Source organism: Podarcis melisellensis (assembly GCF_964234715.1).
Source record: "Podarcis melisellensis genome assembly, chromosome: 4".
Taxonomy (NCBI): Eukaryota; Metazoa; Chordata; class Lepidosauria; order Squamata; family Lacertidae; genus Podarcis; species Podarcis melisellensis.
This window is the reverse complement of record NC_138531.1, coordinates 64,038,664-64,059,873: the sequence shown is the minus strand read 5'-3', so window position 1 is coordinate 64,059,873 and position 21,210 is coordinate 64,038,664. Positions and strand designations below refer to the sequence as shown.

Sequence of the window (21,210 nt, the reverse complement as noted above, 5' to 3'; positions counted from 1 at the left end):
TTGTTGTCACAACTGTGGAAACAGGACTGGAATGTGGCGTCTCCTTTGCTCCCACAGCCTTACTAATTCTAAAACTGTAAATTTTCTGTTCAAAGCATCCCAGAAGGGACAAGCCCTATAACCTAATGGTGTGTGTGTTTAAATGATTATGCTCACCATATTAGGGTTCTCGAAATGGTCCTGTTAGGACTAATTCTTAAGCGACAACACAAGAAGCAGCACTAGAGGGAAAAGGTGCCAACCCGGCCTTCTACCGGTCTAGCCTGACATAGGTGCAGTGATTGCTTTTACTGGCCCGCAATGGTTAATGATTGAAAGGGAGGCTTATCCTTCTCTCCCGCCCTGCTCTATACCTCGCTGCCAGCTGGAAGCAAAGGCTCACAACAGCCTGGGGTGAAATATGATCCCATTCCAGGTTCCGCGGCGCACTCCCCAAGCCTCCTTCGCTTCTGGGCCATTGTGGAGAGAAAGAGAGAGAAGCGCGCGCGCACTCTTTTCCCTGCCCCGTTTCTTTTCTCTCTCACACCGGCCAGCGCCCGCCTGGAGCTGAAGGTGAGCCGGGAAAGAAGCGGGGAGGGACGCGGCGAGGGAACGAAGCAGCGAGGAGAGGACGACGAGTCCGACGAGGAGGGACGCAGGGGGGAGAAGGCGGAGCTTCCCGGCCGGGAGGAAGCGCTTGGCACCCCCTGCAGCAGCAGCAGCAGCAGCTTCTGAGCAGAGAATGAAGCCCGAGCGGAGACGCCGAAGGAGAGGCGGCAGCAGCAGCGGCGGCGGCGGGCTGAGGGAAGCAACCAGAGCGGCCAGGTAGGCGCCTCGCGGGGCGGAGAGCAAAGCTGAGGCGAGCGGCGAGTAGCCGTACGGGGGAAAGGGTCCGAGGGGATGCCGGTGTCGCCGCGGCACGTGGAGCCGGGCAAGCCGGGCAAGGGAGTGGCTAGGGTGGGTCGGCGGCAGGAAGAGCGCGCGGGTGGAGGGAGACCCCCTTGAGGAGCGCGCCCTGGTCTCCCGGACCCGCGGGGCGCGCGAGGCGCTTGTCTTCGAGGGGTGTTTGTGGCGCGCGGAAAGTGGGCTACGCTTCGCTTTATGACCGGAGGGCGGGGAAAGGGCAGAGAAAGAGAGCGCCTAAGCTCCGGGCCGTTGCCTGTCGCCGGTCTCCCTTCTCGAGGGCGCCCTGCTCGAGCCTTTCCTCCAGTTTGGGGAAAGGGGAGGCGGCCGTCTTGCGCGCGAGGCTGAAACAATAGCGGGCTGGTCTCCTTCCCCGCGCGCAGATGGGGGTCTTAGAGGGGCGGCGGGGCGGGAACTGGTGCTCGGTCTGCCCCTTCTTCCCGCCCCTTCGTCTCTGTATGTACCCCCCCCCCACACACACACCGCGCGTGTTTGGAGAGGCAGTTAGCAGCAAGGAGCAACAATTTATGCCTTGGCTTTATAAGTTTCCCTGCCTCTTTTTTCTTTTCTAGGGAGGAGCAGACCTGAGCTGTAGGCACCCGAGCGAGCGAGCGAAACTGAGCGCCAGCAGCGGCTGAACGGGGCCATCCCAGCTCGGGTTGCTGATCTGCCCCATCCTTACAGTTCAGCAAGCAGAAGAGACGAAGCCCCTCCCGAACTGTCGATGCAATCCGTGTAAGAGGACGATCTCAGCCTCGCTTTCCCTCTCGTCTAGGAAAACTAGCAAGAGACACCTACAAAACTGGTTCGGATGTGGGCAGACCTGACCCTTCGGGCTCTTTTTTGTGCACGTGAAGAGCTTGCAAAACAGCACAGGTTGTTAATCCTTGGACACATAGCCACTTCTTGAGCCGAGAGACGGATCTTCCTGCACCTTTCTTTTTCCGGAGAGGGTTGATCAAGCAAGGAACTGTGTACAGTACTTCTTTACTGTGCGGTGGGAGACGGAGTAGGAGAAATCAAAGTAGATGCTGCAAAGCACAATGTGTTGGAAAAGCAACAGTGTCTGTTTGGAATAATCATTTAGCATCTGAAGACACATTCACGCCTCCCACTAAGCTTGTCCTTCACTTTGTCTTTTTAGTATTATTCCTTCCCCCTGCTGGTTATCTTCCCTACCCCCTCTCCCCCTTGTGTTTCGACTCTACCAAAACACTCTTTTCTGGAAATATAAACCAGGTGGCGGTTGACAGCTGAAGAGAAAAGAATAAGCAATAGGTGAACTGGGAATGAGAGTGATGCCCCTTTATCTTCCCTCTTCTACAAAGATGAGGTGCTTTCTGCTGGAGCTGACATCTCTTCTGCTACTGGGTAAGAGGCTGCCGTTCTCTGTCAACAGTCCTTGGCAAGTTTTTAACTCGCCATTAGCCCGTTTTTCCTCCCCCTCCCCCCCAATATCTAGCAGTGCTTTCTTATAGAAAGTCTGCCTTTTATCATAGTCTTCTGGGCAGTTCCTTCTGGTATATAACATCATGTTGTTTCCCTCCAAAAGCATAGTTATTGTTGTTGTTGCAACTTAAAGACAGGGGACTTATCATCATGAACTCGCTTAATTTATATTGTAGTTTCTAGTCCTTTTTCTGTTGTGCTTTAAATAGAATTGTGTCTGGTTTTGAGATGCCACACACACAATTGAATTCGGACAGCAGGGCTTTCATGCCGAAGGAAGTATTTGAGTTTTGAGGGCAAGCACGGAGCCAGCGGGCAACAGAAGACGTGGTACTGCAAAGACTTATCAGGTTGATTGTGGCATGTGCCATAAGCTTAGGTGGACTAGGGGTGCAATGCTTCTCCCCCTATGTTGATGACTGGAGGGGGCGGCATTAAGATGGCCCATTGGGGCCTCCTGGCCTCTGCCAGAGAAGAGTAGTACTGCTAGTGGGGCCCCAGTTGGTGGAGACTTATAACCCCAGTTTTCCAGATAATGTACCCTGTGGATCCCCTGGGGGTACCAGTCAGCTATATCAGCCTAGAGCTGACATAGAGAATATGTCTAAACCTTCCCCACCCCTCCTGTGCCAACCAACATGAGCCAGCAGGACCTGGGATGTGATGGTGGGCCTGCTGTTGTGCACCCCTGACCCCAGAATAGCTCTGCCTGTGCATGAAGTGGGCTCTAGTCCACAAAAACGTACGCTACAATAATTCTATTGATTTCTAAAGCACCACAAGCCTTCTAGGCTTTTAAAAGTAAAACAACAAAGATAGCTGCCCTCTGGGAATTCCCCCCCCCCCCAAACAGTAGAAGTAGTGATTTGGCTAAATTCCAACTCGGGGAACAAGGGACGCTCTCGGTACAATATACTTTGCTGTCTGCTATCAAGTGATTTGTTGCAATGCTTGCCTGTGTTCTTAAACAGCTGCTGTTCATATCCCAGAAGTGACTATGGGTAGATGAAGCGAAACTGTATGTAGTTCCGTAAAGTGCATTGTGATTTTTCTGGATGAGAGATGCTACAACGCTGTAATTGTTCTTGTACACGTTTAAGAGGGACTGAATGCAAGGCAGTGAAAGAATCCCATGTGTCTCCGGCGAGGTTCACATGGTTAGTCTGGTAATTATACAGTTTGCTTATTGAATAAAACCAGGGATAGGGAAAATGCAGCAGAATACATGGCTGGAATTGGGAGTGTGGTTGATGAAGATAAGCAAAAAATGTTTGTGCTATGTTGATAAGATCTCTCTTTCCCCACCCCCACTATCCACTATGACTTTTTAAAAAGGCAGTTCTGAATACTTGAAGGAAAATGAGCCAAGCAGCTAGTGTGGCTTTTATAATATTGGTTTTAAAACAGCCGTGCAGTTAGTCACTTGCTTGTTTATCAGTAGTGAGTAGCTTTCCAGACCTGCTACTCAGACCTGAGACATAAGGATACTCTCAGGTGGGTCTGCTGGTGTTTTGTGAATAAATCTTGTGCCTATTTGCAATGCTTATTTTTTTTTAAAAAAAAAATCAGAAGTCTTCTGAGCAAGACACCTTTGCAAAACTGTTCTGTTTGATCTCCAACTCCTTTGACCTTATTTACTAACGGGAAAGTTTTTGGGGAACCCTTAACGCTCCAGCAATATGCATGTTTGCTTGGAGGTAAGCCCCACTGAAATCAGTGGGACTTGCTCCCATGTAACTGGTGCGTAGGGTTGCAGCCCAAGGCATAATCTGTCAAGTGATTCTATTGTTTTCTGATAGCTGACATGGATGAACTGGAATTGCTTATTCAGTAAACATGACTAGCTTGAGCGCTAAATCCCTTTGGCTTAAGGACAATATCATTGTGAGTAACGTATTCCTAATATGGTGTGAATGCTTCCCTGATCTCCTTTTAATGTCAGTGTCCCAGCCCAACAGTAGAGGGCTCTGTGTTACTAGAGGAGCTGTCTTCTGTGGTGATATAGAAGCAAGGATCTGACAACAGAGTTTTCAAATAATTTAAACGTTGGCCCCAGTGTCCTGGTTCAGTGCCAACCTCTTAACTGTCTTTCTCTGACAGCTTCAGTAAAAAAAAAAAAAAAACCACTCTGCAAAGCTCCCGTTCTTACAACTTTTATCTCAACCAGTGCAGCTGTATCTCGTACTTTTTGTTCAAATGTCAAAATTCCTGTCTCGTCTCCACCCTTGACAAAAAGAATGAATGCTGCTGGTGGTCTGTGTGGGGTAAATTTGAAACACACAAGGCTGTTTCTGTTTCTTCAGGCACTTTTGCTAGGTATGCTAAACTGATGTTTTAAATTACACACAATAGATCTGGTGATGCCTTGAAGGTCTTATGATACTTGGAGGCTCTGCGCTACATGGAAGTTTTTCGGGGGTGGGGGTGTGCACCCGTAGGCTAAACTTGATTTGCTTCTCCAAAGAGAGGCGGGTAACGTGAAGTCAAAAGCTTTTATCTTGTTCTGTAACTCGAATTTTCTAACTGAACGGTTCAGAAAGCCCTTTTTTGTTGAAGGCGCTCATCGTGTGGCTCGGAACTTGCAGCAACTTACAACGTCAGATCTCGGTGTAGTTCGTGTTTCTTTTACCGTTTCATTTAGCATTTTAGAATGGCAGGGAAGGAAGAAATTGGGAATTTTAAAAGGGACGGAGGATGAAACGCAACTCTGGTGTAACCATGGGAGAAGTCAGGAGGGGGAAAATGCCCTGCAGAGCCATGGATTGAAAAGTCTCAGCTGGCATGTGGGTGTCGTACAGAGGGTACTGCTGAGTTTCTTTTCCTTGCACAGCAGTGCTTCAGTTACAAGGCTTTGAGCAAGTGGCATTTCATCATGCTGAGTATATAATGGGGCGAAATAGGGTAAAGTATTGTAAATAACCCTTGCGCAGTAATGAGACTGCTAATGCCTCTGTCTGGCGCTGCTGGGCCTGTGTGTACTTCCGAGATTTACTTGCTTCCTCCAAAGATGCAAAGTCTGATACCAATATCAGCAGTGTAATATATAGGAAACAAAACATAATAGGCTTAGAGAAAGTTATGGAACTCATTTTCCCCTGGCTGGTTTATGAATAGTTTCCCTCTTTCTTTCATAATAGCTAGACTCCCACCAGTGACTGAACACCGAAGGACTGTAAATTGTGTGCTGTGAACAAAAGGGATTCTCTGAATTTCTATGTAAGCTCTTCTTCTGTTCCCTCTGTGTTCGCTTGCATTATATTGGTTAATTTGTTTTGCGGTTGTTGTTTTTAAAGTAGGCATAAAATAGGATGGGTGTGTTAATAGCTGCTTAACTGCCCCTTGACACACATTGTGGTCCAGTGGATGCTGGTGGGCTTGGAATTTAGACTTCTGGATTTAAATGCCATTCCAGCCATGAGCAAATTGCTATTGTAGAATGGAGACAGGACACTACCTTACGCTGAGTCAGGCCATTAATCCACTGCCTAAGAAGCGTGAGACGACAGGACGCCCATAGTGGGTCTTCTTTTTATTTAAATTTGTAAGAAAGTTTTTTTTTTAAAAAAGCAGCTGATGGGCAGGATCTAGATCAGGGCTGTGGCATGGGGAGGTGTGGAAAGTTTTTTAGGACTCTGATTTATATTCAACCAAGTTTTATTCAGAGATGATCCATTGAAATTAATCAAGCTAAGTTAGACTTTGGCATTTTATAAAAAAAATATGAGTGTACGCTGAGTAAAAGTTGAGAGCAATTCTTTTACACTCATGTCACGTTCCCAGTGAAAACTGTTCCCTCCAGTTGTTGTTTTGCCCATTAGAGAATACATGGCATGCACAGGGACCGTGAGCGTAGGTTTCTCTTAAAGGTGCAAATAGCAGATGGGGGGATTTTTTAAATTGGGAAAATAGCATCCCCCAGGGAGCTCTTTGCCATTATTTATAAAGTTACGGAAGATGCCATAATAGATCCCTCTTGTTGTTTATGGTCTGGCCCTCACGCCAAAGACACATTTCTAGCCTTGTTGCATGTAATCCTTTAATTGGGGACACAATTGTTTGAGCCAATGCACTGTTGGCCTTCCCTTAATGAAATTAATTACTTCATAAGGACCTTTTGAGACTGAGCACTCTGTGGCACTAAAAGTGCTCTAGTAACTATTGGTCATAATAATTCTGAAAGGCGGGGAATGGCTTAAATCAGTGTTTTGTGAAATCTTCACATCAACTGACTTTCGTTAACAGAGCTACTCAAACAAGACAGACATACACTTCAGTCCCTCAGCACTACACTTTGATTTCATCTAGGCCAGACTCTTGATATTTTATGTTTCTTGCTATGTGCATGAGACCATAGCCCATGAAAAGCACATACCTAACTCTTCAGTGGGCACTAACCTGTTCTAGAATGGCACTGGCAGCAAGCAATGATAGTCCACTTTTCTCTGTATAAGAGGGTGCAACGACGAAACATTGAGAGATATTTCTCCTTCCAGTGCAAGATTCCCCTCTGCATTTCTGCCAGTGCCTTAATCTATAAAACCAGACTAAAAACTCAGTTAAACTTTACTGTATGCATAAACATACTTCATCTATATGCTGGCGAGGTTGTGGGGGCAGAGGCAGCTATAGGCACTTGTGGTGGACATGCCCAAAGATGGCATATTTGAGGGCGCAAGTGTTCAATGAGATAAGTAAAATCACTCCAGCATATTGGTGTCTCTAGAGCTTGCATTACTGAATCTGTATTTAAATGAGAATTAAGACTTGGTGGATAAACCACTAATTGGATTTCTCTTAATGGCAGCATGTATGGTTGTAGCCACATTCTGGAAGGACTTAAAAGGTGCGAACGTGAGCACTTGTTACAAGAGAGTATGGCGTATTGCCGGGAGTGAAAATTTGATGGACAAATTGAGACTATCAAGAGGGACAAAGAACAAGTACACCTTTTCAGGAGAATGGTGGAGCTTTATTTTGTTCACAAGTACCCCAGGAAACCGAAGGCCAATATCAAAGATTTAAACAAACACATGGATCATGTAATAGGAACATGTTTTACAGATGTATTCTTTTATAAGGTGTGTTGTATGGATGGAAATACAGGTTTTCGTAATGTATTTTCAGGGTCTGTGGGAAAATTTCATTGGTTTTGTTGGATATGGGTTATCTTTGTGTATGCGATTTTCTGCAAATAATACAAATCAAAGTAATTAAATCAAAGTAAAACCAGACTTGAGTCTTAGCACCACTAACTAGGAAGTCATATCATTTGTCCTGGAACCCAACTGGGTTTGTTAACTCAGTGCTGAGAAAATGCACATTGTGTGTATACAAACATTTTTGCTAGATATTTTCCAAGACAAAGCATTGAGTTTTGGTTTTGGAGCCTTAGTGGTGAGCTTTGATCTTGCTATAGAGATCATTGAGATAATAAATTTGTTCTAAACTGGAAGAGTGTATGTTGGTATACTGTTTATTGAAGTAAATGATTCTAGATCAGTAGGAAGACTTTTGTGAGGTGTCTTGCTTTCTGTGAGACTACTCTTTAACTTTATTAATTTGTTTCTAAGCCAAAAACAGATTTGTTTGATGGCCACCAACAAATCACAGATTAATTCTGGAGATTTCAATTTTTGTGTCTTTCCTACTTTATTTCAGTGATATGTTTAGAAATCATGTTGTAGTAATTCTCAATTATTTCAATAGGTCTACTCAAAGCATGACTGGATCCAACTCTTAGAGAAGTATTTGGCTAGGAGTCAGTATAGAAAATAGAGCCTCTGTTCAGTACCTGAGAAGCTGATGAATTCTTAGAACTAAGAAGGCTCTGAAGCATAAGTTTCAGAAAAGGGGTTTTGTTTTTACTGCTGTTGCTTCTGCTGCAAAGTAAACTGCAAGGTCTATACAAACAGTTGCCTGGGAAGGGTAGAACACAAAGTTACTCAGCCTAACAATAAGTTAATGAAGCATAAATTCTGACATGCCTTCTGTGGTGCAATGCAAACTCCGATGTCACCCAATTTCTAGGCTGCAGATCTTTTTCTCCTGCTTCTTGTGCCAGACGTTTGCATTCTCTGGTAGGAGGATAAACTTCCCACTGATTGACCTGCTTGTGTCTATCAAGGGCATATAGGGCCTCAAGCCATTGTCTGACATGAATTGCAATAGTAGGACTGTCTTTGCCTTTTAAATGGCTTGATACCCTTTTGTAACCTGGTGTGTATATGGACTCCATATTTGTATTTGCATCCATTTCCTCTTTCTCCATACAGTGCTCTTAGATACTTGCTGGATAACTGTTCTGGAAAAGTTTTATTAGCTGTTGGTTATCTGATGTAGGGAAGCAGAATAGTTTGTTTCCCCAGGCAAACTTGAGATTTCTCCATTCTTAAGGGGAATGGAAAGTTTAAAAAACGCTTTTCATCTTTCCTGATCATGTATCTGCTATCACATCTGGCCTAACTCTGGCAAAATATTCTGCCCTCATCAATCAAGAATAAGGGTCTTTCAGGTAAATACCACTGGGAAGTTTGTTAGGATTCCATGGACTGCATTTTTGTTTGTCTAGTAACTACAGTGGTACCTCTGTCTAAGAACAGTCCTGTTAACAAACAATTTGGGCAACGCACTCCGCAAAACCGGAAGTAGGTGTTTGGCTAGCGAACTTTGCCCTGGAAGACAAACGGAAGCCGACCAGTGGAAGGGCACCAGTAGTGGGAGGCCTCATTGGGGAAGGCACACCTCAGTTTAAGAACACTTTCGGTGTAAGATTTCCAGAACGAATTAAGTTCATAAATGGAGGTACCACTGTATTCAGGTTTACAGTTATGTAATAGCATAGTATTTTTTTAAAAGAGGTCTGGCATCTTGTCCTGCCACACAAGACCTCCTCCAATATGTGTACTGAGCAAAACAGTGAATAAGGAGGTGGCAACAAATCCCAGTAATACACATGCTTAGCTCCGTTATTCGCTGTATTGTAGTTTTGCAAACTCTGGTCTTGGAGGCTGGATGTGAGTGGACACTAGAGGCGAGCAAAGGGAGCTGTGGCTGAATCCAGGCAAACAGAAGGTTTGTTGTCCTTGTAAGCAAATAGAATTATCCAGGCAAGATAATGATGGAGGTTGAATTTTGTGACCTAAATGGAATCAAAATCAGTGAAGTGTGAAGGTAGCACAAAGAGTTTAAGATGAAGCCTGGGCCTTTCTCTTGTGTGAGAGACTGTGGTTGACAAGACGTGTGGTCAGGAGAGGAAACACGGAGCCGAGGTGCAAGTAGGCATAGAAAAAAGATCTGCAAACCATGGTGCCCCATTATGTCCTTCAGAAATTGACCAAACCCTACAGGAAATGAGTAGCCTGGATTACTCCTAAGGTGGAATATGCTACTCCTAAATTGGAATATGCTACCAACTTGTCTGTCCTCTCAGGGCTGATAATTTATCCACTAATTAAGACTTCATCTGAGCAGCTGAGGCACTAGTAGTTTGAACAGCTGTTGCTAGTCCTATTGCAGCATTGGTGTCAATGACATTCTGCGTAGGTTTGTTCATGCCTATTCTTCTGCGTTAAACAAGCCTTTAACTTGCTTTTGTGTGCTTCAGGAGCATAAAACCGAGTTAAAAGCCTTAGTAATGTATAAGTAATGTATGGAGGTGTGTGTGAAAAACTGAAGGTTTCTTAGAGGATTAGGCCTGGTTCACACGTTATGCTTAGCCAAACTACAGCTTAAGATGAATGTGCAAATGTTTGGACTTCCAGAGATTGTTCTGCTGTTGCGCTGAACCAAGCCATGGTTTGGCTTAACAAATTGTCTGAATGCAGGCTCGTGGTTTAGCTCTCCCTGACAAATCAAAAGCTGTACACCATAGGACAAACCTTGGTTGCAGCTTGTGGTTAGTCTTCAGAGAACTATAATTTTTGGTTTGAATGACATGTTAAGCCAAACCATGGTTTAGTGAAACAGCAGAATGACTGGGGAGGAGCAAAGTGGCCATGATCTATTCTTCTGGAGCCTGTACACATGCACAAAGCCATGGTTTGGCTTAGTGTGAAGTGCAAACCAAGCCATTGTGTACCCTGAAAAGCTTCCTGTGTGCAGTACTTGGTACAATGCAAGCAAAGAGATACCTGTCGTACGGACTACTCTCTTCTTGGTTTAAAACAGGACAAATTGCATTTCCAAGATTGGAAATAATTGTTCAGCTTGTATATGCAGTAGTATGCATTAAAATTTAGAAGGAGGAAGAATATACAAAAGGCAGCATAAGTTTGTGAGTGCTTTCCACGTAATGTGTTTCCCTGATTATATATAGACATATATTCATATTGTAAATATTAGAAGAGTGGCTGCTTTAACTGAGGCATGTATTGCACTAAACTGCCAAACCTCACTCTAGCTGCTATAGGTAAAATTTGCTTTGATTTGCGGTGGTAGGGTAGCAAGAGACTCTGGACTACTATAACAGTTTGCTACTGTTCTTGTAATCTATTTCTGCCTAATGATGCTCTCTTATTCTACAGCACTATGTGGGTGGAAAGTGCTCATACTTCTGTTCATTCCTGCAGAGCTTGCTCCTGTTTCCTCCTACTGCCACCATTCCTCTTCTCTGTTTCTACTCCTACTTGCATCTTGTGTATATCCTACACAGCCCTGCATCAGATACTGCAAATACATTCCCAATATTTTTATGAGGAAAAAGCACAAAATGTGTTAGCATAGATATTGCATAGAACTATAAAGCTGGGAAACGTACACATGGACTATCTAGTTCCTATGGCTTGCATTAAGGCAGGTTGTCCTATACTTAATATACACACAACTGATGTCATCCTCTGAAAATCTCTGAGGGTAAACCTATATTATCATGTTTTGAAAAAAGGGCCACATATTCACAATCTGAAACCCAAACTGCAATATATCAAATGCCCAGATCAGCTGTGGCTTGGGAACTGTTGTATGTGCACATCAGTAACTATAATTAACTCAGGTTGTTGACAAAGATGTAGATTGATGGAGGGATATATCTTCTACTGGTATGAATTTGAATCGATGTCATCAAAGGGGAAAGTGAGCCCAGGATAACCAACCATGTAAATAGGTCCTACTTTTAGTACAGCTCCTAGCTCACTGTTGAAACTGTAGTAGTAGGAAAATGTATTTTTATTTTTTTGCCAAAAAAATAGAGGCACAGTCCTTTTGATTCATGTCAGAATAGGTCTACAAAAGCAAAATTATAAAAACTAGTGGCACAAAACTAATAACAGTTAACCTGCGTCATCACTTAAGATGGGACAATGTTGAACTGAGAAATGAAGGCCGATGGATCTCCAGTCAAGCCAACAGTGATGGCTTGTGAGTTAATTTAAGTTTGCCCAAAGTACAGTGTGGAGATATTTAAGAAGTACATTTGATCACAGTCAAGGATATTCAGAGTGACAAACATCAGGGATGCACAGAGAGCAGTAGTGCTCAAATGGGGCAGAGAAGTAGAGGGAAGGAAGATTTATTTACTGAACTTCTGGCTGCTGCTGTATCTCTGGGAATTTTTATCCAATATTCTTCATAGAGGCAAAATGGCGGCTGTATACCAGTCAGCTTCCTACCAGTTGATGGAGTGGAAGAGCCAGCACATGCAGGTTCCTTTTTCAAATATTGACCTTTATGTGTAAATGTTGGCAGTTTGATGGGGAGGTGCTCTTGCTCTTGGGACTGCTAACAAATACTGGCTTTGATTGTTGAAAAAGCTGTGAAAAACTGAATATTGTAGCGCTGTGAAACATGTTTTCATGAAGAAATGTATGAACTGATGAACTGGCATTACTTCCATACTGTCTTTACTTCAATTCTCAAAAGAATCTTGGAACAAAGGTGAACACACTGAAGCGTGTTGTTGCAGATGTTCTTGCCTTTACCATGTTTATGAATTCCCAGCAGTGACAACATTAGGGACAAACAATATTAAGAAGAACATAAGAAGAACTCTTCTGAATCATACCAAAGTTCTCTCTGGTCTAACATCCTTTTTTCCTGCAGTTGCCACCAACATTTCTCTGGAATGCACAAAAATGGACCACGAAAGCAGTAACCCCCTATTTTTGCTCACATTATCTGGGCTAGTTCTGACATATTGCTCTGAAAATTGGAGGTTGCACATCATGGCTCATATCCATTTATAGTTTTCCTCCATGAATTAATTTGTTTAATCTCCTTTACCACCTTTGTGGCTGCAAATTCTATACACCAATTTCCTAAAACTCGTGCTGCAGAAGCACTGAAAAAAGGTTGGCAAGTTTTGAATGCACCTTGAGTGTTAATGTGCCTGAAAATATTTCAGGTATCTACTCTTGTTATCCCAGCTTTTCAAGAGGTGGTCATGCAGGTGGGTGCTGTTCAGATAATCCTAAGAGAAGTTACAAAGAGAACTACAGCAGAAGTGATAAAAGTTGGATTTGTATTCAAAATGAGAGAGGGTTTTGGACATGCCTACACAGAATGCCACTGATTGCAGAGAAAAAGATGAGTCTGCGTGTTGTAATAAATTTTACAACAAGATTAATGTTGATGAACCAACAATTTCTGAGATTTACACCACAGTGCTAGATTACCTTTTGCTACCACCACAAGATCATTTTTACATAATGTGGCGTAGTGAAAGAGATGCTTGTGACATGATGAAATAAATTGATGTGTTCACCCACCAAAGAATTATCTGCAGTGAGCAAAAACTGTGTTCATTCAATGCAGGTGTAACACATACAAGGTGTGTGAGAATTAGGCTTTGGATTCCTGTAAAGTGGCATTGCAGCCCAACATATTGGAACATTTGTATTTACAAATGGAGAAGTACATTCATAATATATAATGGGAAAGCATGAAATTCAAGATAAAGATGCAGTGACTCAAAAATGATCAAAAAACTCAGAAAAAATTATGGATTCTAATTTCAGTTTTAATTTGTATACTTCTCTTCCACATCACTGTACTCAAGTTGGTTTACAACCTATCAACATGACATAGACAATATAACTAATGGTTTCATAAAGCCTTTCTAGCTGACAGCAGAGATTTCATCATTTCCCAGCATGGCTCTTATGCACAGAACCTTGGTAACTTGCACCATTACAAGATGCTCCACGGAGAATGCGCTGGGCAAGCTACATGATTATGAACAGACAAAGAAGAGCCATGCTACACTACATATCTTGTATGACTGTTTGGGTTACTGAAACCAGGTTAAAAGCATTATGCAAATTTAAAAAGTAGTAAAAAAATCTTTTAAAAATGATGCAATTGACTATGTTTCTATTTTGAGAGTACCAGAACCTTAGTTTGAGAGTCTCACGCTCTACCAACTGAACTATCTTGCAGCCTATAAACTGTTGCTGACTAAGCAAAAAGAAAAGGTCTTTATTGTATTTTAATTTTTTAAATTTTTTTTGGGGGGGAGGGTTTAAAAATTAAAAGCAGCACATTGAAAATATTGTTTTTAAATAATAGGGGAAATGCAATACAGATTTAATTTTTCTGGTAAACAACCAGGTTACCAGGTTTAAAGATTTGAGTTATTAGGGTGCAGGGAAGGAGCTGTCAAGCACCTAGTGGGGATTTGCTCCCCTGTCAAGTATTAATTTCAGTACCTGGTTGAGACTGTGGTTCAGTATATGACTTTCATAAAATACTACTTCCTCTTGCATTTTAGGCCTTCCTATTAACACTTCCTCAAACTGTCATACAAATGGATCTGGAATAATCTGACAGTGATGCTAAATTTGGCTTTCTCCTCCATGGCCCTTGAGGTTAGCAAGGTTGGTGGTGATGCTCATAAGTTACCACGCAACAAGCTTGTAAGGCATAATAGCTACTTTAGAAATTCCACAGAGATGCTGCTAAAAGCATAGGGATGATACTGATGTAATAGATTTGAGCTTTGGAAATCCACTTGGAGGGATTTCCACAGCATTGCTTTTGGTTGCTGAAGACTAAATTTCTTATACATCCAAATAGCTGGATAGATGAATGATGTTATACAGTGTGAAATACATTCTGCAAGCTTAAATATTAAGGAAACATACCTCAGGCATGTGCATGTGTGTTGTGCTGGCATGTAGCCAGTTTTGTTTATTGTATGGTCTCTGTGTGCTTAAAATCACCTTCTCCAAAGGAGTCCTCTAAAGTTATGGAAGATGGGCAGTTGTCGTTAATCCTGGAAGTTATTGTGGTAGAGACCACAGCCCACATTTCATAGATAAATCTTTCAGCTAGGCTCTTCAATGTAAGAGTAGGGGAGAGAAAAATAATAATAATAATAAATATTTCTTTATTGCTTTAAAATACAGTTTGGATTTCAAAGAATCCAGTTTGGATTTCAGTCTCCTTGTTTAGTAGCTGTGTTTTAACATGCATTGGTAGCCCAGTGTTCAGTCTAACATCTCTATGGATGTTTGCAACTAGGAAGTACCTTTCTCTCTTGAATCATTCAAGTGTTTTTATTCATTAATAAATCCCACTTGAGTCTGCTATATTGGATACACTGAAATCAGATAAATAAAAATCCTCTCTTCTTGTTAGCTATGTAATCCTTGCCTCCAGTTTCTAATCAGAAGGGACCAAATATGTAAAGGAGTAGAGGATGATCAAAGCTTCTGTGTTCTTGATATAACTAGGGAATTTAGACTGGAGCAGTCATCCTGTTGTTGTGGATAGTTTCTGCCTTTGTTTTGTGTGTGTGCTCTCCTTATCAATTAAAAACATATATCATTGCTGTCAAGCGTATACTCAATCAGTGTTTTTCTTTTCTTTTAATTCAGTAAGCCTAACCTTGAGGGGTATGTCTGAAATATTGCAGAGGATTGGAACCAGCCTAATTAAGTTATGGCAGAATTCTGCTTTATGTTGACAGGAGCAGTTCAGAAATTGTTTGTTTTTTTTTGAGCTATAAAATAATGGTTGTTGGAGGCTGAGGCCATGTTTTGACCATCTCTCTGGTCCTCTATTATATCTGCAATTTTTTATTTTCTGTAGATCCATAGGATAGGCCTCACAAACAAGCACTATATATACCATCCTTTTCAGCTTGATATAGAGATGACTTTACTTGTCTAAAGGCAAAGGAGAGTGTCTGCCCCCCCCAGTTAGAATTAAAAAATAGCCATTTGTGAAAATCAATTGGGATTGTAGGAAGCTGCCTTATACAGAGTCAGATCATTGGTCCACGTTGCTCAGTATTGTCTCTGTTGACTAACAGTGGCTCTCTGATTTCAGACAGGAGTCTCTCCCAGTCCTTCCTGGAAATGCCAGGAATTGATCCTGAGACTTTCTGAATGCAAAACAGATGCTCTTGTCATGGAGCTACATCCCTTCCCCTAACTACAGGCAAACACGATTGGAAAAGGAACTGAACTTGTCCAGAGCATGAGATAATAATAATAAAAATGGATTGAGACCTCTTAATTGAAGGATAGTTTGTAGTAGTACCCAATGGTGCTACACATAGAAAACTCAACCTTGTACTTCAGCACTCGCCTGGTATAGGTCATAGCTGATAAGGAATTGCATACAGGCAAGTGATTGGCTGCTGCAAGAGCAACAGAACTCTCCATCCTTCCTCCACCATTCCCCAGGAGGCTAGTAACTTTTGTGGACTTGTTTACAAAATATAGTCATGTCTGATAAAAATAATAATAAAAAGAAAGCAAGGTAAGCACTTAATAATGGGTGTTATTTCAGCAGTTGCAGCGATGGACAGATCTAGCAAATGGAACTTGTTATAAAAATGTAGAGGGAGCTGGAGGAATTGCAGTTCACATTTTAGGTTTGTAAGCTCCTTGTGGTAGGAGCCTTTCATCTTGTACTCTGTTATACATCATGCACACTGATGCTGCTGTATGCATTGCAAATAGCAGTAATTAAATCCTTAATAATCTGAGCAGGATTAAATGCTAGGACCTGGCTTTTTCAAAACTGCAAGGGGTGTGTGTGTTGTGCTAGCTACTTTTAAATTTTGTGTCTATGTGGAATCTGGTTGGTTTCCTCCTTTTTGTGTTAAACTGACTGTAGCTTGTTTCTGAGAATGAAACACTTGTGGGTTAAGTACCCAGAGCCATTTCTGTATTTCTAATATCCTCCTTGACAGATTATAGCAGTGTGTCTCTTTTCCCTTCTGATAACATGCAAACCATCCCTGATACTGTCCTGTTTTGGGGGGTGGAGGAAGAGGAGGATAACTTGAAAGTAAGACAGGGAGCTCAGTTGGCACAAAGATATGGCCTGCCACATTCTATGGCAGCTATGCAAACTAACAAAGTTTATGCAAATCGTTTTAGTAGCTGAGGCTTGGCCGTTCATTGCAAAATCAGTTTATAGTAAAGCTTCTGTGATTGTAGCTCTAGCCCTAGATTTAGTGTCGAACCTTAAGCTGCTGTGTACAATGGGCGGCTTGGGCAAACAGCGATTGTGTTTTGAAAATACAAAAGCAATGTTATTCTGATGTTCCTGTGAAGGATTTTATTTGGGAGACCTACTGTCAAGGATATACAGTCTGCCTGGTGCAGTGAATCAAATGTGGAACAAGCAGTGATAGTGTGAGATGGTTTTAATACCATGAGGGCATCTTAGAAAACAATAGAAAATTCTAACTATACAGCAAGACGTATTATCATTGCTTTTTGAAGCAGCCTCTCCCAGATCTCCTTTCATTGCAGGTAGGAAAAGTGGCTCACAATACTCCTTGACCTGCATACATTAATTTGAAGGCTTTTCAACATGCAAAATGCAGCAGGCAGATTGCTGGCTGGGTTTGTCTTTAGAAATCGTATAAACCCCTGTTCTAAAGCAACTGCATTGGCTGCTAGTTGGCCCAATTTAGGATGTTCATGCCATTGTGGTTTAAGGCCCCATTTGGCAATGAAATTATATATCTGAGTTTCTAACACTGCAAATGAGGTGTGTGCAGTTCTGGATCTCTCCCCCATCCTAGTTCTGTGCCAGGATTCAGAATGGTTAGGTTTTTGGGGGTTTTTAAAAATTGAATTTTATAAACAAGAATAATGTTATACAAACAAGTATACCGAATTTTCTCATGTCATTTGTACTGTATTTTTCGCTCTATAAGAAGCACTTTATTCCCCTCCTAAAAAGTAAGGGGAAATGTTTGTGCGTCTTATGGAGCGAATGCAGGTGGGAGGCTCCGCTCAGCGCTCCCTTTAAAGAGCCGCATGGAGCGTGTGTGCGGCTCTTGGGGGCTTTTCCCCTCCTGGGAGAAAGGCCCCCAAGAGCCGCACACATGCTCTGCGTGCTCTTTAAAGGGAGCGCGGCTCTTGGGGGAGGCTTCATCCCGCTGCCTGGGAGAGGCTGTGCGCGGCTATCCCATAAGCCAGGACAGCAAGAGGCTATCCCAGAAGCCAGATCCCTCTTGCTGTTCTGGCTTCTGGGATTCAGAATAATTTTTTTTCTTGTTTTCCTCCTCCAAAAACTAGGTGCGTCTTATGGTCTGGTACGTCTTATAGAGCGAAAAATACGGTATATCACAAAAATAGCATAATAAATGTGGAAAAATATCTACAACATATGTTTCATTATTAGTGGTCATTGTATAAGTTCTTAGTTTAAGAATTGGTTTAAACAATTAGGAAGAAGAAGAAAAAAAGGGAAAGGTAAAAAGGGGAGGGGCAAGTGGGGTAGGGTGGGGTGGTTAGGCTTCTATTATTCTATTTTATTCTATTCTACTTAGTGTGTAAGAGAGGTTGTTGTGACCGTTACTTGTGTGGGTTGTCTTACTATTCACTTGTTGTATTTACTTGGTGGTGAGAGAGGTTGCGTGTGGCTTAGGGTGTGGTTAGTTTTCTTTGGTTGGCTATAGTGAGAAACACTGAGTGTGTATTTTTGAATCTGGCTAACCTGATTCTGAATGGTTATTTAAAAGGCCATTGAGCTTTCCTCTCTTCTCATTATCTGGCTGATACGTTTCCTTGCCTGTAAGTTACTTGCATCCAGTGGCAGGCTGCTCCTGTGGTTTTTACACCTTTGATGGGCAGAGCTCCACCTCTGCCTTTTGCTGCGGAAGGCAGAGCCTTGCTCTCTTCCAAAATCATTGTGCTGCTTTTTCTCTCTCTGCAGCATCTACAGATACTTCTGCTTCCTGAGAAAGCATCTGCTTGCAGGATAGTTTCTTCAGTACAGTGGTACCTTGGGTTACATACGCTTCAGGTTACAGATGCTTCAGGTTACAGACTCCGCTAACCCAGAAATAGTGCTTCAGGTTAAGAACTTTGCTTCAGGATGAGAACAGAAATCGTGCAGCAGCAGCACAGTGGCAGCAGGAGGCTCCATTAGCTAAAGTGGTGCTTCAGGTTAGAACAGTTTCAGGTTAAGAACGGACCTCCGGAACGAATTAAGTACGTAACCAGGGGTACCACTGTACTTCTGGGCCTTAAAGTTTCTGTAAATGGTGTAGCTCTTCTGTGGGTTAATTATAAAGTGTCTGGAAATCAAGTTGTATGAGTAACGGTTGAGGGAGTTGGGTATGTTTAGTATGTTTAGATAAAGCTGAAAAGTGATATGATGGCCATTTCCAAATATCTAAAGAGCTGTCACATGGAACAAGCTTGTTTTCTGCTGCTTCAGGAACTGAACCAATGGATTCAGAGTACAAGAAATAAGATTCCAACTAAGCATTAGGAAGTACTCTTGTGTTCAACAGTGGAATAAACTACCTCAGAAGGTGGTGGACTCTCCTTCATTGAAATTTTTTTAACAGGTTGAATATCCCTCTGCCAGGGATGCATTGCTGGGGGTTGGACTAAATGACTCTTTGGTCCCCTTACAATTCTATCATTCTGTGACATTTCGGTGCCTGTCAGATATGGCCCCAGCCATGTTGAGGTCCAAAGGCTAGGAGGCAAGTCAAGGGTGTGGCAAGAAGCAACAGCACAGTTAAATATGTTCTTGCTCAGACCAAAAAACTTTACATGGAAACTTGTTTTATTCAGAGCCTTCTTCAAGTCTATCTAGAACACGGGTAGGCAAACTAAGGCCCGGGGGCCGGATCTGGCCCAATTGCCTTCTAAATCCAGCCCACGGACAGTCCGGGAATCAGCGTGTTTTTACATGAGTAGAATGTGTGCTTTTATTTAACATGCATCTCTGGGTTATTTGTGGGGCATAGGAATTCATTCCTCCCCCCCCCCAAAAAAAATAGTCTGGCCCCCGACAAGGTCTGAGGGAAAGTGGACTGGCCCCCTGCTGAAAAGGTTTGCTGACCCCTGAGAAGTCATTGGCATCCAGACTGAATCCATACCTGTTACCTCTTGAGACTAAGGTTAAAGACCTGTTGTGATCTCTCTCAGAAATGTAGAGAAATGGAAATGTGTCATGACTTTTGATTTGTTTTAAAATAAAGTATTGGTCTCTAGTTGCAGGGGGGAGGAATAAGTGTCTCTAATGCAGTACAGTGATACCTCGGGTTACAGATGCTTCAGGTTACAGATGCTTCAGGTTACAGACTCTGCTAACCCAGAAATAGTACCTCAGGTTAAGAACTTTGCTCCAGGATGAGAACAGAAATTGCGTGGCAGCGGCGTGGTGGCAGCGGGAGGCCCCATTAGCTAAAGTGGTACCTCAGGTTAAGAACAGTTTCAGGTTAAGAACGGACCTCTAGAACGAATTAAGTTCTTAACCCAAATTGCCACTGTAGTGGAATATACACTGAAGCTCCTCCTTGTTTTCATGGCCTAGGTGAAAGATGTATGTACTTTTTGATTAAATATATACCTTGAATATGATAAACCACTCTGTACAGTGCTGTTCTCAAGTAAAGGCTACAAAACCACTCTGCTGTGCTCCCTTTATGGCCTCTCCTCTCTTAGGTGTTTCAGTATTATGGGCCTGATTTATGGCAAATTGATTGGTCAGGCTTTGTTTTCACTCAGCATGGCAGGCGTTCTCACTGGCCTCTGGTGAGCCCAAGAAGCCAAGCTTTCCTCCCGAAGCTGGCAAGAAAGATGGTCCCAGCTGCTGAACAGAGATCTGCATTCCCTCCCTGGCGGTTGTTTGCCAGGTGGGTCAAACCAAGGCAGGGAAATTCAGCTGGGAGGATGGACTTCTGCTTGGTTTCAGTGCTTCAAGTAGCTGCCAAGCATGCTACCCACTTGCCTTTTTTGCACAAAAGGTTGACAGGGAGGGCTTCCTTGGAACCACAGTTTTTTGCTCTGCTTGCAAAGCTATCTGATACCTGTAGACCCCTAGGCTGGGGTCAGGGGGAGGTTCAAATTGGTCACTACATTATCTTGTGATAGATCTTAAAGTAGTATATCTGTTAGATGGTTGGACTTTGACTAGGAAGACCCAGGGGGTCAGATGCCTGTTTATCCCTATAGCAGATGTGTCACACTTTATCAGTTCATAGTAGTTCTGCTGTGGCTGCTGTGAGAATCGTATATGGAATAACCCTCATGTATGTTGCTCTGAGTTTCTTGGAGCAAGGCTGTGGCTGTCCTGCATTGTTCTTTCTTCTCTTGCCCCTTTCACCTGCCCATCAGAAACTTAAATGTGACAGAGATCACTTAGGAAAGTGTAGAAGCAATTTCTGTATAGGCTTTTCACACAGTTGTGTAAGGTTTAAAATGATCTCATCCAGGACATATGTATGCAGCATTCTCGTGGCAGACAGCAGTTGATGCTGGTGTGCATTTGCATGGGTTGGGTATGGCCCTGTCACGGTTGTGTTCTTACATGTTAATGGGATACCTTCACAGACAACACTTCAAAACAAGTGGTTTAAAGCGTAAATCGACACAGATGTAATAATAATAATAATAACACCACCTCAATATGATGAAATTAAATATTGCTATAAAATAGTTTACCAGTTCTCTGGTTTGC

General features: G+C 42.7%; 1 protein-coding gene across 2 annotated transcripts in view; it reads left to right on the top strand.

Moving 5' to 3' along the window:
- The first annotated feature begins 367 nt into the window (after window positions 1-367).
- Window positions 368-21,210, top strand: part of IGSF3 (immunoglobulin superfamily member 3) — a 109,522-nt gene continuing 88,679 nt past the window's right edge. The window contains exons 1-2 of one of the 2 annotated variants that reach the window (XM_081907860.1): window positions 368-804; window positions 1,455-2,253. In XM_081907860.1, coding sequence (XP_081763986.1) covers window positions 2,172-2,253 — 82 coding nt within the window. In that variant the 5' untranslated portion in view covers window positions 368-804; window positions 1,455-2,171. The remainder of the gene's footprint in view (window positions 805-1,454; window positions 2,254-21,210) is intronic. The other variant, XM_081907861.1, reaches the window with a different exon arrangement.